At 38.4% G+C, this 18,456-nt stretch overlaps 2 protein-coding genes across 6 annotated transcripts in view; one reads left to right on the top strand and one right to left on the bottom strand.

Moving 5' to 3' along the window:
* The window catches only part of GEN1 (GEN1 Holliday junction 5' flap endonuclease), a 31,709-nt gene extending 15,892 nt beyond the window's left edge, over window positions 1–15,817 (bottom strand). The window contains exons 1-4 of one of the 3 annotated variants that reach the window (XM_032653537.1): window positions 15,378–15,817; window positions 6,836–7,170; window positions 5,969–6,155; window positions 930–1,106 (exon numbers count right to left, since the gene is read on the bottom strand). In XM_032653537.1, coding sequence (XP_032509428.1) covers window positions 930–1,106; window positions 5,969–6,155; window positions 6,836–6,996 — 525 coding nt within the window. In that variant the 5' untranslated portion in view covers window positions 6,997–7,170; window positions 15,378–15,817. The remainder of the gene's footprint in view (window positions 1–929; window positions 1,107–5,968; window positions 6,156–6,835; window positions 7,171–15,377) is intronic. The other 2 variants (XM_032653538.1, XM_032653539.1) reach the window with 2 other exon arrangements.
* A 94-nt stretch (window positions 15,818–15,911) lies between these two features.
* SMC6 (structural maintenance of chromosomes 6) overlaps window positions 15,912–18,456 on the top strand; it is a 75,084-nt gene continuing 72,539 nt past the window's right edge. Inside the window, exon 1 of one of the 3 annotated variants that reach the window (XM_032653126.1) lies at window positions 15,912–16,112. The gene's annotated coding sequence lies outside the window, so the exon portion shown is untranslated. Of the gene's footprint in view, window positions 16,113–16,719; window positions 16,837–18,456 lie in introns of those variants that run through there. The other 2 variants (XM_032653128.1, XM_032653127.1) reach the window with 2 other exon arrangements.

Here is an 18,456-nt window from a genome sequence, read left to right as displayed (position 1 = left end):
AAAATGGCTTTAAAAAATTAACTATAGTAGTCATTTTTTCCTCTTTATTGTTTTCTGGTGTCTACAAAAGTAGATTTTCATCTTGTACAATTAAGCACTGTAAAATGTATATTATAGAAATTGTATATTATTGTAATTACATCATCAGAAGTTAACTATCATTAACAGCATACGGCATATTCTTCTAAGAAACATGTTCTTTGACACATACATACAAATATTTATTATTCTATTTTTAAGTAAAAATAGGATTATATAAAAATACTATTTTGCAATATTTGTTGCCCACTAATATAACTGGATATCTTTAATATCAATAATACATACCTTTTTAATGATTGCTTACATTAGACGGACTCTAAGGCAGTGTTTCTCAATGGGGATACTGGGAGCATTTTCAGAAAGATAACAGAATTTTTTGGCAAGAGGTTTAGTCTCCCTGGCTCTAATCCACGAAAGGTCCATAGTCTCCCTTGCCCAACCTTGAATAATTACAACCAAAATGTCCCATGTATTACCTCCCTCTATGAGAACTGTGGCTGTATTTAGCCATTCTCTATCAATGGGCATTTGGGTGTTTGCCAAATTTTTGTAATTAGTGACAATGCTGCAGTTAACATCCTTGTATATCTCTCCTTGCATATTTGGAGGTGTTTTTGAGGCTTACTAAAAGTGCAAATTCTGGGTCAAGGCAATACATATTGTATGCAATATTATAATATATAGTTGAAACTGATTTAGAATTAAACCTGTGGAACAAGTCAAGCCCTTAGGAGAGAAATCCACATTTCAAAGAGAATGAACTATGTGGCACTGATATTTTTAGTAACAGTAAACATTTTACTTAGCAATTGCTAAGTGCCAAGAATTAATCGCTTTAAAAAAAGTAGTGTGTAAAACAAATGCTGAAAAAGAGAAAGAAAAAATACCTTGGTATTCATAGTGAAATTTCTATAAACAGTTTGGGCCCCATAAAGGAAAGCATCTCCATCGTTGGTGAGGCAGCCATCTACATAACCACTGGCATTGAGGTAAGCACACATGGCTTCAGCTTCCCCAGCAGCTTGGACCCAGGGAATTCCTAAGCATTCCAGCATATCAAGGCACTGAAAAGAAAAAGTAGGTGCAACAAATCTAAGAACATTTTTATTGCTGCTTTTTTCAGTGTTTGACTTAATTCTATATCACAAGTATTAATAGTAGCTATTTAGGTGTTTTAAAACGTATTACATTTAAGAAACAACTGGAAACTTGAGCACTGAATACTTAATGGCACAGTATAAGTATTAAACTTTTAGATGCAATAATAAAAATTATATTGTGGCTATGTTTTTATTTTTTAAGAGCCCCTATCTTATAGAGAAAGGTACTGAAATACTAAAACAATATTATGTCTGGGATTTGCTTCAGAATAAGGTAGGACCTCCTAGAGAAATGGAAATAAAAACAAAACTAAACAAATGGGACCTAATGAAACTTAAAATCTTTTGCACAGCAAAGGAAACCAAAAACAAGACGAAAAGACAACCCTCAGAAAGGGAGAAAATATTTGCAAACGAAGCAACTGACAAAGGATTCATCTCCAAAATTTGCAAGCAGCTCATGCAGCTCGTGAAAAAAACAAATAATCCAATCCGAAAATGGGCAGAAGACCTAAATAGACATTTCTCCAAAGAAGATATACAGATTGCCAACAAACACATGAAAGGATGCTTAACATCACTAATCATTAGAGAAGTGCAAATCAAAACTATAATGAGGGGCTTCCCTGGTGGCGCAGTGGTTGAGAGTCCGCCTGCCGACGCAGGGGACACGAGTTTGTGCCCCGGTCTGGGAAGATCCCACATGCCGCGGAGCGGCTGGGCCCGTGAGCCATGGCCGCTGAGCCTGCGCGTCCGGAGCCTGTGCTCCACAACGGGAGAGGCCACAGCAGTGAGAGGCCCGCGTACCGCAAAAAAAGAAAACAAAAAAAACCCTATAATGAGGTATCACCTCACGCCAGTCAGAATGCCCATCATCAAAAAAATCTACAAACAATAAATGCTGGAGAGGGCGTGGTGAAAAGGGAACCCTCTTGCACTGTTGGTGGGAATGTAAATTGACACAGCCAATATGGAGAACAGTATGGAGGTTCCTTAAAGAATAGAACTACCATACAACCCAGCAATCCCACTACTGGGCATATACCCTGAGAAAACCATAATTCAAAAAGAGTCATGTACCACAATGTTCATTGCAGCTCTATTTACAATAGCCAGGACATGGAAGCAACCTAAGTGTCCAATGACAGATGAATGTATCAAGAAGATGTGGCACATATATACACTGGAATATTACTCATCCATAAAAAGAAACGAAATTGAGTTATTTGTAGTGAAGTGGATGGACCTAGAGACTGTCATACAGAGTGAAGTAAGTCAGAAAGAGAAAAACAAACACTGTATGCTAACATATATATATGGAATCTAAAAAAAAGAAATGGTTCTGAAGAACCTAGGAGCAGGACAGGAATAAAGACGCAGACGTAGAGGATGGACTTGAGGACCCGGGGAGTGGGAAGGGTAAGCTGGGACCAAGTGAGACAGTGGCATGGACATATATACACTACCAAATGTAAAATAGATAGCTAGTGGGAAGCAGCCGCATAGCACAGGGAGATCAGCTCAGTGGTTTGTGACCACCTATAGGGGTGGGATAGGGAGGGTGGGAGGAAGATGCAAGAGGGAGGAGATATGGGGATATATGTATATATAGAGCTGATTCACTTTTTTATAAAGCAGAAAATAACATACCATTGTAAAGCAATTATACTCCAATACAGATGTTAGAAAAAAAAAATGTGGGAGTAGAGGAGTGGGTGGGAGTATAGATGAAACAAAATTGGTCAAGAGTTGATAACGGTTAAAGATTGGTGATGGGCTACTTTTGTATTCGTTTAAAATTTTCTGTATGGAAAAGCTAAAAATTTTAATGTCAATTAAAAAGTAATCCATATTCGATTAAAAACTTAATTTAAAAAGTACTTTTAAAAGTAATGAATATGCAATTTTCATTGTTTTGTTCAATGCTATTATCTCAAGAGTCTGGAAATATCTTGACATAATAATAATTAATCACATTAACATACATCTGTAAAACTACAGCAGTTCTTCTCACATGATGGTCCTCCCAATATGAGCTCTTCCAAAGAAGATGCTATTACACAATTTTGGCTTGAGACCTTAAAGTTCACTTCTTATCACCTCCCCTGTACGATGAAACTCTCACATTATGGGGAGCCACACAGGGGCCCGTTGTTGGAGTGCTCCTAGTAAGTCAAATGTCTGTACAGGATGTTTATATCAATTTGCAGTTTTCTTGGGGTTATGAATTTAACCCAGCTGAGTAGCTTATAGTTTAGCTTTACAGCCTAGTGCATTCTTTCTTGTCATATGTGATACTCTCATTCTATCACTGAGGAATACTGGATATGGTGAGGAAAAGAGGCTATTTACCTAGTTTCTAGAGACAGAAAAAAGATCATCTCTTTTGCTTTAACTGATTAATTGTTTGCATGCTATATGATGTAATAAAAACCTCTGCCAGATGTTGCCCAAGGCGGACAAGGTTCAGAAGGACAAAGTACTATGTCAAAAAAAAAAGGTGCTTTTCAGAACTCTGGCTGGGTAACTTTAGAGAGACAGTTTTGTTATAGGTGCTGCTTTACTGCAACACCATAGTTGTTTCTAATTTACTCATACATAAAAAGTATCCTTTCATAAAAAACAACAAGAGTTTAAAAGTCATTTCAGATTCTGTTCCAACTCTTTTCAAAAACCAGCACAGAATTTGTGATGAGGTTGGTTGCAATTTTCTCTACCCTAAGCCTCTATCACATGGGGTGGAGGTTGTGTTGGAGGACTAATGTGTGCTTTTCATGCTTGTAACTAAAAATGGCAGTAGATTAGGAGAACGTAAGGCTTAGTAACTGAGTGTACAGAAATATGATAATGATTAATGGGCAGGCAACACTGAACCAATACAAAATGCCTAAGAACACCACAATTAGAGAAATAAAGAAATAAGCATAGAGCAATTTTCTCAAAAGGACATAAACATCTTTTTGCGTTACACTAGGTATTTAATGCCTTAAGTATGTAAACCATAGATATTTCCAGGAACTGATTACACAAGAAATAATTAGAATTCAGTATAGATATTTTCTTCAATTACTGATAGTCATTAAGGTAGAATAGTCACTAACTGAAAATTATTATTTTTAATCACATAAAAATAGAATTTCTGGAGAAAAATGCTTTTTAATTTACGTAATACCTTTTAAAAGAAATTAAAATTTTAAACATTAAAAAGAAAAACAGGGATAGGAACTCAAAGCAAACATGATAAAAGGTTTACTTCCTTAGTATATAAAGAATATGAACAAAAGAAAAAGTAAAACCTCAAAAGGTAAGTGGGGAAAGGATATGATGGTCATTACCCAGAGAGAGACTAAAACTAAGTTAAATGTTTAACCTCACCATTAAAAGAACAATACATATTAAATATGTATTATATGTATTTATACATATTATATAAACAAAGAAATGTCTTCGATTTTCCATACTAAATAGTACAAAGATAAACCTCCTAATATCCAATAATCTTGTGGGTGCAATGAAATTGCCTAATTCATATCTGTACTGGTAGAAAGTAATTGGCAAGAGTTATAAAATCATTCCTAAACTTTGGTCTATCAATCCCACTTTGGGTAATTTTATATTAAAATCACAAGAAAAAGCTATGCTTACAAAAAAATGTTCATCATAATTTACTGTATAATAGAGAAGAACTAAAAAGCAAACAGTATACAATACAATATACAATCATGGGGAATGATTTCATACCTTCATACATGTTGTACCATCATTAAAGTAATGATTTTGAATAGAATATGGCAACAGGGAAACATGGGTATGTTAAGTGAAAACTCCAGATAAAAATTATTTGTGCATGATTACTGCAATTTTAAAAAACATATACCCTTAAAAAAGAGACAGGGGACTTCCCTGGTGGCACAGTGGTTAAGAATCCTCCTGCCAATGCAGGGGACACGGGTTTGAGCCCTGGTCGGGGAAGATCTCACATGCCACAGAGCAACTAAGCCCGTGCACCACAACTACTGAGCCTGCGCTCTAGAGCCCGCGAGCCACAACTACTGAAGCCCGTGTGCCTAGAACTCGTGCTCCACAACAAGAGAAGCCACTGCAATGAGAAGTCCACACACTGCAAGGAATAGTCCCAGCTCGCAGCAACTAGAGAAAGCCCCCGCACAGCAACGAATACCCAACGCAGCTAAAAATAAATAAATAAATTTATAAAAAAATAAAGAGACAAGATAATAATAGCTTCCTATTGTTTTACTTACTTTATCGTATTATAGATTTCTCTTCTTTTTAAATTTTTATAAAAATATATATTTTATAACGTATAAATATATTAAAATATAACTGAGTACTTTTTAAAATTACAAAGCCCTAAAGGATGCCAAATACGTATTCTGTCTATGAACTCTCATTAATCCTGAATGAGTGAAGTATGAATTAATGAGAGCTCTATCCTGGGAATTCTTTAAGTGCTGAAGATGTCATAAAATGTTACATATTAAGTCCTGACTATGTACCGGTTGTTTTAGATATATTTTCTCTAATTTTTACCATATCCCTGTAAAGTATTACTATCCTATTTTACAGAGTAGGAAACGAGGCAGACAGGTTAAAAATCTTGCCCACTGTCTCAGAGTTTCTAATGGCCAGTCAGAATCTGAAAGCAGGTGAGTTTCACTCCAAAACTTAAACTCTCTTTATTCACACTGTGCTTCTAGTCACAGTAAAGTTAATAAGTATTAAGGATACTGAACGAAAAACTTTATCAGAGTAAAGTATACTCTATAATTCAAATCAGAATTATTAGATCATATCTGAATGCTCACCTCCTTTAAGACTGAGCTAAAGTGTGATCTCCCTGTTTTCTGAGATGATGTTTTTGCCAAAGGTCCATATCGAATCTGATTCCTCTTACTTATGACATCAGCTTTCAGCTTTGGGGGTTCCCCTTCCATAACGAACACCAGTTTTACATCCATTAGCGTTAAATATGAGATACGAAAAAATAGGTTCCTGAAATATAGACGTTAATAATACATTAATCATCATATATTGATAGCAGAAGTCAACATAGCAGTATGGCATAATGGCAAGAACATTAATATAAAAAATGTTATATGCAATAACATTTTATTTGTTAAGATTTTAAGTAGACGGGACTGAGAGACCACTGTGTGTCTTTTAGCAAAGGAGATTTATGATTATTCTAATTGCTATGTGGAAGCTGGTTTGGAGGAGGAGGCCAAGAGAGGAGGGAGGGAAACTAGCGAAGATTTCATCTCAGCAGGGCAGATAAGAGATATTGGCATCCACTGAGGCAGTGCTTCTGGACATCAAGAGGAGTCTGTGAACGCAGGGTATACTCTGGAAGTAGAAGTGGCAAGATTTCTGATGGATTGGATGTGTGGAGGACAAAACAGGGGGAGAATGGCTCCCAAATTTCTGGCTTTTAGTCATCGAAGCATACTTGCGGATATGTTAAATAGGCAGCCAAGTATTACCAGTCTGAAGCTCAAAGGGTACGAGGTACAAATAGTGTTATCAATATGGAGATGGCAGATCGAGACACGTTAATACATTTTAAAATCTCAAAATGTAAAACAGCAACAACAAAAGAAATGAAGTGGAAACAAAACCAAGACATCCACTGCTTATGCAATCATCTATTTATATTCTGAGCACGTTTACTCTACCTGAGGTGGGGCTTCATGACCGTCCCAATCATTTTTTTGACTGTCTGTGCTTCACATACCCAGAGACTCAGATCAACCGCAATGGTTTTCCCACCAAGACTGTGCAAGTGGACGTGTTGTTTAACAGGCTCCAGAATCTGCCACAAGTCATTCACTCCCATCCTGGTGATTATCTGCTGTTATTTGAGGCACCCTTTTCAAAAGATTGTTAAAAGACATAGAAGCTCAGAACAGAAATTCAAACAGTGTATTCTGAGCTACTGTGGGGTGATTCATAAATAATAGAGTATTCTATTTCTTCCACTGGTCAGCTCTTCGGAATGCATCAAGAACACCTGAAACATTAAAAATGGTGGTAATACACTTAGTGGCTTCAAAAACACTGACACAACTAACAGATGAAAAGTTATTAACAGATTATAGCACGCTGAATTTGTCTTTAAAATCCACTCATGTCACCAAATATGTTTCTCTATAGTACTGAAAAATAGTTATTTTTAAACCTAATGTAACCAGTGTCAATGGCTGCCTTGTCCCTCCTCACTCTTTCCTCTTTTCCACGCAGTCTTCAGCAGTGGCTGAGAATAAAATTTTTCACATGGTCACATAAATATTGTATGAAATTTGGAAAATAAAAGGAAAAATTACCCCCATCTCAAAAGGTGGTAATTGGCTTCTCCCACCTAAGAAGAGCTAACAAATGTAGAGACGGGTAGAAAATCCACAGATGTGGTAATGCATATTTGTCTTCTTGAGAATTCACTCCTTGATATTACTCTAAAGAGAGAATAGGACTAGTCCTCTATCATCATGAGGAAAAACAAAAAGACAAAAGCAAGGAAGAATGCAAACACACAAACAAAAAAACACAAAAGATTAAGGAAGGAAAACTGATGGAAAAGTGGAGGGGGGAGATAGAAAAGGAAGAGTTGAAGGAATACATTATTATTATTATTTTTTAAAGAGCACTGGCTTTTTAAATTGCAAGGTCATGCATGTTCATTGTGGGAAAATAAAAAATCTTTAAAAAAATATTTTAAAATCACCTATAGTTCCACTATCCAAAGAAAACTGATGTTAAACTCTTTTCTATGTACATGACATTTTAAAAACAAAATTTGCTTAAACCCTGCTATTGTAACCTGCTTTGGTATTTTCTATACACCAGTTTTTCCTTATTAAACATCTATAGCTGTTTTTCTTTTCCTCTGTTATTATTTGATAAAAAATATTATGTAGCATTTACATTGAAGATTCAGTCTATGTAAAAGTCTGACTATGTATCATCTGAATAATGACCTTACTTCACTCTACAAACACAAGGTAGGATACAAGACATATTAAGACAAAAAGCTATCACCACAATGTAAAGCCATTCTAAATAAAATGTAACTGTATTGTCTGTTCCTTTAACAAGGTCCATAGTAAAAGCAAATGATTTCAAACTGTACATGGCTACAAAGAAAATAAATGCTGGAAATGTGGCTATCTGTCATTTTCTCTGAACTTTTCTGAATCTTAATTTTAAACGTGGTCAGTGTAACTCTAAGTAGTATTTTGTGCACTCATTTTTATGAAAAACTGCACAAATATTTGCTGATATGTCACTTTAGAAGGAAAATTATAGATTTAAATACAGGGAAGAAAGCATTAGGTAGTAATGGTGGTTCCAGTGCTACTATAGTCTATTGCACAACAAGAAGGCCCACAGATTGAACGTGGGTGGCACTGTAACATGGATTCAGAGTCAAGGTTTTACCTCTTTGTTAGTGAAAAGTTGTAGTAAATTTTGGAAAAAGAGCTGGGGGGCACATGTATTCCCTAAGGCATTATTATGAAGGGAAACAAACCTTTTAAAATGTTAACGACTAGGACTTCTCTGGTGGTGCAGTGCTTAAGAATCCGCCTGCCAATGCAGGGGACACGGGTTCGAGCCCTGGTCTGGGAAGATCCCACATGCCGCGGAGCAATTAAGCCCGTGTGCTGCAACTACTGAGGCTGCACTCTAGAGCCCGTGCTCTGCAACGAGAGAAGCCACCGCAGTGGGAAGCCCGCGCATGGCAATGAAGAGTAGCCCCTGCTTGCTGCAACTAGAGAAAGCCTGCGTGCAGCAGCGAAGACCAGCGCCGCCAAAAATAAGTAAATAAATAAATTTAAAAGAAAAGAAAAAAATAAAGTATTAACCACCACAACATATAAAATTCAGAAATAGAAAGTTTGAGGGGGAAGTTCTTATTGATAATTGTGCTTTCGTTTTATTTGTGACTCACTCTGGATACTGGAATGTGTTGCCACTGAAGGAAATTAAGCAACTTCTCTCTGGAGGAACGTTATCATAACTGATCTTGGTTCATTTAAATTTGACCCTGACGCTAGCTGTCAAATTTTTAAATGCAGGTATCTCCTGATTTAGCAATAGCTCTCCTAGGAATTTACTTTAAGATATGCTCTTAAGTGCTTACAGATTTATATTCATTGTAACATTGTTTATAATAGACACTGGGAAGAACCAAATGAGCACAACAGACATATCTTTAAGCAAATTATGGTATATTCAAACAATGGAATAGATGATGCAGCAAATAAAAATGGATACATCTATCTGAACTGATGAAATAGTCTCCAAGTTCTGAAATGAAAACAGGTACAAAATAGGTTATTTATTAGGGATGACTTAAGTTGAGAGATGTGAAAAATTACTCTTTGTGTTGTTTATTTTTTAAAATAACTATATGCTTGTATTACTTTTCAAATTAAAAAAAAAAGCTAAAGAATGTGGCCCTATCTATAAAGTGTTGGGCAAATAAACTAGAAATCTTTAGATGGTTTATGTCTTGCCTAAATATTAAGTAATGAAATATGGACACAGTTCATGGGTCAATTAAAAAGCAATGTTCTACATATTCATGAGGACCTGAATATCAAATATCAAATATCTACATATTCATGAGTACCTGAATAACTTCAGTATGTTATTTTAAGGATAAGAGATTCATTTTTTCTGGTTTCCTCCAGAATGCCTAGGAATGAGTTATGTGGTCTTAGGCAAGGCGCATCTTTTCTCTGGCCCTTCCATGTCTAAAGTTCAATCCTTCCTACCATGCCTCTAATGCTTCATTACATAAGCTGACTACACATATATAAGTGAATAGTAAGAATAAAGACTGTTGCATGGTGCAGTGTTATCATGGCACACACAAACACATATTTATGTATAGGACTGTGATGTACATTGTATTCCTTCTGAGGGTGAAGGAAAAAAAAATTAGAGAAACACTAATGAGGTAGACTCAATCTTAAAAATTGTAGTCCTCTGGGCTTCCCTGGTGGCGCAGTGGTTGAGAGTCCGCCTGCCGAAGTAGGGGACACGGGTTCGTGCCCCGGTCCGGGAAGTTCCCACATGCCACAGAGTGGCTGGGCCTGTGAATCATGGCCGCTGAGCCTCTGCGTCCGGAGCCTGTGCTCCGCAACGGGAGAGGCCACAACAGTGAGAGGCCCGCGTACCGCAAAACAAACAAACAAAAAACTGTAGTCCTCTATTTCAAGCACATTTGGAACATTTTTAAGGATCTTAATGGAATATATTATTCACTGGGGCAGCCATGCCTGGAAAAATAAAAATAAACCCAAAACTGATTCTATTAATATTTTAAGATTCCCACAGATTGGATCCCTTAAGCAAGACAAAGAGGGCTTTTAACTAAGCCCATAAGTAATGTCTTTAATATAATATGATCATTACATTTAAAACTTATTCATGTTATTTTAATTTCTTTTGTCAGAAATAAACCTGGTTTAAAGAATGAGCATCCCAGGACTTCCCTGGTGGCACAGTGGTAAAGAATCCGCCTGCCAATGCAGGGGACACAGGTTCGAGCTCTGGTCCGGGAAGATCCCACATGCCGCGGAGCAACTAAGCCCGAGTGCCACAACCACTGAGCCTGCGCTCTAAAGCCCGCAAGCCACAACTACTGAGCCCATGTGCCACAACTACTGAAGCCCGCACACCTAGAGCCCGTGCTCCACAACAAGAGAAGCCACCGTAATGAGAAGCCCACGCACCACAACGAAGAGTAGCCCCCGCTCACTGCAACTAGAGAAAGCCCGCGTGCAGCAACAAAGACCCAATGCAGACATAAATAAATAAACAAACAAATAAATAAAAAAGAATGAGCATCTGTGGTTATGTTACAGAACAATTAGCACTGGCAGCTGAACAGATATGTACCTAGGACATCTATTTTGGCTATTCCTTTATTATAATATGAGCAAAGACTACAAAGCTGTAACAACGGCTGCTTAAACACAACTAGTATGAAAAACGCAGGCAAAAAGAAAAAAAGGTCTGTAACAAAATTATCATTTAGGTCCCAGAAAGTAAAAATTACTATCTCTGAGCTAAGGTTTTCTCTTCTCCACTTTCCTTAGTTATGTGACATTTTCTAGGAAAAAAAAGTCTCTTTCATTGACAGTCTTCCTGGTCACCATATTTTTTTCTTCCAGTTTTAATGAGATACAACTGACATACAGCACTGCTTAAGGTTCAGTTGTACAACATAATGATTTAACTTAAGTACATCATGAAATGATTACAGTAAGTTTACCACATCCATCATCCCATAAAGATACAAAATATAAAAATGTTTTCCTTGTGTTGAGAACTCAGGATTTGCTCTCCTAACAACTTTCACATATAACATAGAGCAATGTTAATGATATTAATCATGCTGTACATGATACCCTTAGTACTTATTTATTTTATAACTGGAAGTTTGTACCTCTGACCACCTTCATCCAATTCCTTTTTAAACTACTTTGGTACCTTGACCTAGAGTCCCAATATATCTACTGAAATGCATTTGAAAAAGGTTAAAAATCTCTCGTGTCCCCCAAGCATATGCCTATAAAGTAGTAATGCTCTGCTATGCTTCTTTCATAACCATGAAAGAATTGCTGCTATCGTGAAACATGCTTTCCTCCACTGTTTTCTCTGAATGATAGGACCCAAGGGGACAATTTTTAGGAGCTAGCCTCCGTCTCTAACATGCCCCAATGAGTCTTTTTTTTTTCTTTCTCTTAGTAACTTACCGTTAATGAATTTCCATTAGACCTTCTTGAATAACTGCAAGACTTTATATAGTCTTAACTAAAAAATAATAGATTAGAACTATGCCAAGCAACACTATTTAAAGGATTGGTGGCAGACATAAGAACTAGAAAGTTAACAGAAAGACTCACAGGAAGATTATTTTTAGAGTCAGAGAGGTGAGTCTCCTTTGAATACTCTATAATGAAGAAACTTCTCTTCACTTTCCCTCTTTAATATTTATTCCTCATCATCTGACAACTTCTCCGAATTCTTGATAAGAACATCTAATCTCCTACTTTACATGGATGCATGACATGCATCTAATTCTTGATTCCACCATCTCTCCTCAAAACTGTTCTATCCCTAGTCATTGCCAAATATCCAGTTGCTTAGGCCAAAAACCTAGCAGTCATTCTTGATTGTGCTCTTTACTTCACTCTCTAACAGCAACTTGATCAACAAGTCCGCTGTCTCCAAAACACATCCTAAATCCCCGTTTCTAAAGATACTCTTCTAGTGCCTGAAGTCTGCTAACTGGCCTCTCTGCTTCTACTTTTTGCCACCCACGCAATCATCCTCCCCATAGAAGCCACAATGATATTATTTAAAAATCTAAAACATATTTAAAAATCTTCATCTCTCTGGTAATGGATAGTGAATTTCCTTAAGGGTGACATAACTTGTTTGTTACCAGTTAATTTACTTCATTTATGGTGCTATCTTATAGTCAGTTGTAAAATGCAAAAAATATTAATGTAAAATTACAAAGCATTCTAAATGTAATACATTCTTTTAAAATACTATTTTAGGATTATCTTCAATAGATCTACAACCTAAGGTCTTTGTGCTCCTTTTGAAAATCACTTGTAAAAGCAGAATATTAAACAAATACCTCAATAGTTCTAAAAGGGTAAAATTATGTGAAATATCTTATGAAAAATTACACCATGTGTGTGTTTGGTTTTTTTGGCTGTGCTGTGTGGCTTGTGGGATCTCAGTTTTCCACTCAAGGACTGAACCTGGGCCACAGCAGTGAAAGCCCAGAATCCTAACTACTAGGTCACCAGGGAACTCCCCATAACATGTTTTAAGGATGCACTTAATCTAAAATGTCTATTTCCACGATCAATTATTTCCCATTCCTTGTCACTTTCTTTGCACCAGCCCTTCCTTTGAAGTGATATTAAGTAGCAATGGTAAGACTGTAAAAGCATTTAAAGTTCCCAAAGGGGACAGAATGCAACAACTTTTAAGATATTCAAGTACAATTACACTCAAAGATAGAACAGATGGTTCTTGCATGAGGTCATGATCAACCTGAAAAGGTTGCTTGAAAATAGCTCAGCATTAAGTAAAATTTAAAAATACTACACATAGCAAACTCACCCCGAACTGTGCATAATTTTATCTTCCATTTTTATTTTAATAGGTGAAATTTGAAATTTTTTATGATGTAAGATTTGGTGAGTCTCTACTCCTATCTTTCATGATGTAATGATTTCACTGACATCAATCTGCTCATGCAATCAATGTATATTACATATATTTTTAAAAGTCTCCTAATATAGTTCTTAAGAACTAATGTGATGCAAGAATACTTACGTGAATCAACGAAGTCAAAACAACCCATAGCAAATAACTTTATAGCCTACTAGTGGCTTCTATTTATATGCTTTAGTGAAAGAGCATTGGACTTGGGATAGAAAACTTAAAATTTTGATCTTGAATATACACTGACTAGCTGTACAACCTTGGGAGGACGTTTAACCCATCTACAAAATGAGAGGTATTAAACCAAATGAATTACAAGATTCTGATATCTTTTGAATCTCATCACCAACTCTGATAGCTTGGTATTAAAAACAAATCACTCTATTTCAGGTATTATTTCTTGGTAGAAAGAACATGAATTTCTAGTTTAAAAAAAGAGCTTATGAATCCCCTTCAGGTTAAAACAAAACCAAATCCTTTGATGTAACCATATGGTACCCATAAATCAATTTATGCTCCTAAAACTTCCTTAAAAGCTAATAAGCTTTATTGGTTAATTATAAAACTGAATGAGGTGAGAAAAGCACAGAACCTTGCTAATTCCACTAAAGAATCAAATTTAAAGAACATAAAAGAGGTAAATGGTTTGATATGCAAAAATATACATTTTATTAAACTAACAGCTTTCCAGTTTTATTTCAGTTTTAAGCAGAAACATTAGAAACAAACTTTTTTAACAATAAAGCAGGAACTACTTTAAATTTCCCAATTCCCATGCAGATGACTCTATTTCATATAAAGTTTGGTAAACTGTATAAAGCTTATTTCAATTCAGGATTGTATTGTATAAGACTTACCACATAATTTCACTAATTAATGCTGTGTTTATTTCTTCAGTTTTATTTTCATATGAATTTAGCTTAAACTTTGAAGAATAATATAACACAGGCTTAAATTACTTGTTATTAATAAATATTTATTAAATGCCTACTATTTACCAGAATTCTTCTTGGTGCTGGAGATACAATATTGAAAGATCAAGCCCTGCATTTAAGGACCGTGGTTAGGTGAGATTAGAGATAAAAAGGGAATTATAACAATGTGACAAGTACAGGCACAGAAGTAAGGCTAGAGAACTATAGGAGTAAATAGAGCTAAAGAAGGTATCCTACCTAGTGTAGGGCATCAAGGAAGACTTCTTAAAGGAAGTGACATATAAGCAGAGACCTCTTTTACCCACAAGGACCACTTGGGCCAGATGTCGTAGTGTTTTCACCTATTTTGACTATGTCATATGTGTATCATGGCAAAGGCCAGGAAAGGAACATATACTTGATCATCTTTAGAAGTAAAAGGGTAGGAATTTCCTTACTGGAGACCAGAAGTGTGACATCAATTTCTTCGGGGGTGTTCTGGGTTAGCAGTAAATACCCCTTTTTTCCATCTAGAAAGGAAGATTTTGGGGTATAGAAAGTATATTACGTGAAGAGCTGCCACGTGAAGAGCTGTGTAAAGACAGAGGCGGTAGCTTAATGTCGGGTTGAGAAGGCGCTGAAAGCTAAGCCAAGGAACTTAAACTTCTTTAGTTCCGATGTTTATTGAGAGGGTTTGCAATGTAGGCACGCGCCAGCGGAAAGAAAGATTGTAAATAAACAACCACAATGCCTTAAGATAACTGCTATAATGGAAGTATTTCCAAAACACAAAGTTAACACCAAAAAAGAGGAACACCCAAGTGTGCCCATGGGGATCAGGGAAGGCTCGGCCAGGATGGCCTTGAACCAGGCGTGGGAATGTACCCCACGGTGCCCGGGATAAGGACATTCGGGACCCAGTGGCCTCGGCACGGCCGCCAGGGTGCGACAGGGACACGAACACAGAGCTCGCCCCCAACCCAGACTGCAAAGGAGCCAGTGGAAGGACCCGGGCGGTGCCGTCTCTCCACCGTTCTGCGGGACTTACCGGGACAACCCTTCCTCCTTGGTTTTGAAAGACGCCCTTCCGTGATTTACCAGTTTGGCCTGAATCCTAACTACTGCTGTCTACAAGTTTCTAAATTTTCTCTTCTCAAAAAATAAGAAAAAGAAAAGGAAAGACTTTCTCTTTCCTTCCCCAAGCAAAGTCGACCGTTTGGCGCCTAGCACCCTGCCCCGGAAAGCTCCTGCGGGGCACTTCGAATTCGGTGCCTTCTCGCCCACGGCCCCGCCTCTTCCGGGAAGTGACTGTCTCCTTTCCGCGACCGCGGCCGTACGCTCGGCTTCCCGCGCTCCCAGCCGGTTGCAGTACGCATGGGTGGAACTGTAGTCCTGGGGCTCCGAGCTTTTTTCACTTTCACTTAGGCAAATCACCCGCCCCGCTCCCCGCGTCCCGCTATCGCCGAGCCCTAGGCTTCTACAAGCTTTCTCCGTCCGGCCAGGGGCACTTCCGGTCCCTCTTAGACTCCAGTGGCGCGAAAACCCCGAACCGCGCACGCGCGGGCGGAGTCCCGGCGGGGGGGGGCGGGGCGCAGGCGCGGAGTGTCCCGCGGTGGGCGCCGGGGCGGCCGGGCTGCTGCCTTCTCCCGCTGTGGGCGCGCAGAACCCCGCGGGCCGACGGCGGCCGGCCGACGCCGAGACGTCCCTCGGGTGGCTTTAGCGTCCTGTTGCGCCACGGCCGACCCCCGATCGGGTTCCTTCGGGAGACTTCGACTTGTTCGAGGTAGGGTGAGGGCGCGCGCCGTCTCTCTCCCTTGCTGCGGGTCCATGCCTCTCCGCCGCACTCGTAGCTGGCGCCCCCAGCCCACCTGGTGGCGGCCGGGTCAGCGGAGCTGCGGCAGTGTCTAGGGCGCCCGGGGGGCCCGGGCGGCCCGCCCCACGGCCGGCGGGGATCTTCTCGCCCTGTCCGCCGGCGGCACAGGTCCCCTCAGTCGCGGGAAACTTGCCCGTGTGTCCGCTGGGCTCCGCCCTCGAGGGGCTCTGGCGGCGAGGCTTGCCAATCCCGGCTCGGGCTGCGGGACCCGGCGCCCGGCCCAAAACGGCCCTTTAGGCTTTGACGAGGGGCTTGGGGGGTATAAGGGTCGGGGGTTGAGGTTGGGTTCGGGAATCCGGCTTTTATCACCCGTTTGATGGTACCTCGCAAATAGCTACTTAAGAATGTTTAAGAGATGTATGTAAATATTACTTAAATTGGATTTGTTGCTAAAATGCCAGTTTCATGAGAACGCATACGCTTCTGTACCTGGAAGAATTAAATTGTGATGTTTGGAGGTTTTATGATGTTATTTCTTTTCCCTGATTTTCTCGTGGAGATGAGCTGGAGAAGAATCACTATTGGGAATTGCGGAACACAGGACTCAAGGGTAGAGAAAGGGCTTGAGAGGATCCTGGGATAATTCCTAGAAAGAACAACTATTTGCTGTTTAAACCCTGAAGACAGAACTTATGTGAGTGCTTACTGCTCCGTATATTTCATGAGGAGACGATTACAAGCGAGTGTTTTGAAGACAAGCTACTCTGGAATGTATATTCAAAAGAAAAAGAGTCCAAATTCGCTGACGGCTTTTAGACGGCTGCTATGTAGTCTTTTTAAATGTTCACTGGCACATGCACTTGCTTGCAGAGTTCCATGGAGAACTCTGGAGAGGGACCATATTGGAACTACTTAGATTTACTTTATCTCGTTCTTTTACTGTGTGAAATATGCAGAGTAATAATTTCCTATGAGAATGTGTATTTACAGTTGTGTTGTTTTTTTTTCCCCTTGAATGGCTGTAAGTACAAAGAAGTTTGGAGATTACTAGACTATTGCTTTAAAAACATGTTTTTGTGCAAGACAGAACCAGTGTTATGTGACCCCCGACAAGTCGGTACCACCTCTGCAAATATCAGTTCCTTTTCTGTAATTGGAGAAAATAACATGGTCCCTAACTCACAGGATTCTTAAATATGTGAGGGTGGGGGGATAGAGAGAGAGAGTTAGAGTTTTATCTCTGTACCTGTCTATAATTAGTATGAAGTATTTAGAATTGAGCCTGGCAAAAGTCAGCACAAATGGCATATTAAAGTGGTTACAGTGAAAAACCAGTTTCATTCTCAAAAGTTTATTTTACAGAGTATATTTTACTGAGTGCCTGGATGTAGAATTTTGTGTAAAACCTGCCTAAATCTTGACTATCATATTTAGACCTAAGTTAGGAAAATTAATCAAAGCCGTACTTGGCTTACTTTCAGGAATTAATAAATAACTCAAAATTTTACCACAATAGTATGCATTATATTTAAGGCATAATTAAATGTCACAGTTTTATACACACACACACACACACACACACAAGTCCAGATGACTGAGGGTCAAGTGTAGATACTTACATTAATGTTAGTGTTTTGGATTCACTAGTTAATGAGATACATCTTTCTCACTAAACATAGTTTCTCTGGTGACCAAATTCAGAACACTTCCTGTGGCTTTCTTAGCTCCACTCCCAAATCTGCCTCTACTGCAGAGTATATTTTATTGCCTACTGGCCTCTCTATCTCAGGAGCACTTAAAACTCAGTGTTTTCAAACAACATAAATGTATTATTTATCCTCCTTCCTTTCCAAACCTGCTCAGTCTACTGATAATGGCATTTAGTATTAAGAGTAAAGGTTGTTTCTGAAAATTAAACACAAGGTAAAATTCTATAAAGCAAGCCCAAGTTTTAATTGGCTTGAATAAGTAATATTAGAGGGACATATCACATTAGAATCCTTTATGTAGTTTTATACATTAACAAAGGATGGACAAGAAGATGAACAGATTAATATCCAATTTCACTGCCTATAAATAGTGAAACTTGGTTAAACTCAGTTCATACCACGAGGAACCTGGACGTTAAAGAGGTTTGACTTTGGGTTTTGACAACCTGGGTTTGGATCTAGCTCTGCTAAGTTATAGCTACATAAGTCTGAGTATCTTTTAATTGAGCCTCAATATCCCCTTTTGTAAAATAAGGACAATACTTAGAAGGATGTTGAGGATTAAAGGAAAGGTTTGTACCTCTTAATCCCCTTCACGTATTTCA

Source organism: Phocoena sinus, chromosome 13 (genome assembly GCF_008692025.1).
Source record: "Phocoena sinus isolate mPhoSin1 chromosome 13, mPhoSin1.pri, whole genome shotgun sequence".
NCBI lineage: Eukaryota > Metazoa > Chordata > Mammalia > Artiodactyla > Phocoenidae > Phocoena > Phocoena sinus.
Note: the sequence above shows the minus strand (reverse complement) of the source record. Positions and strands in the feature narration are given on the sequence as shown.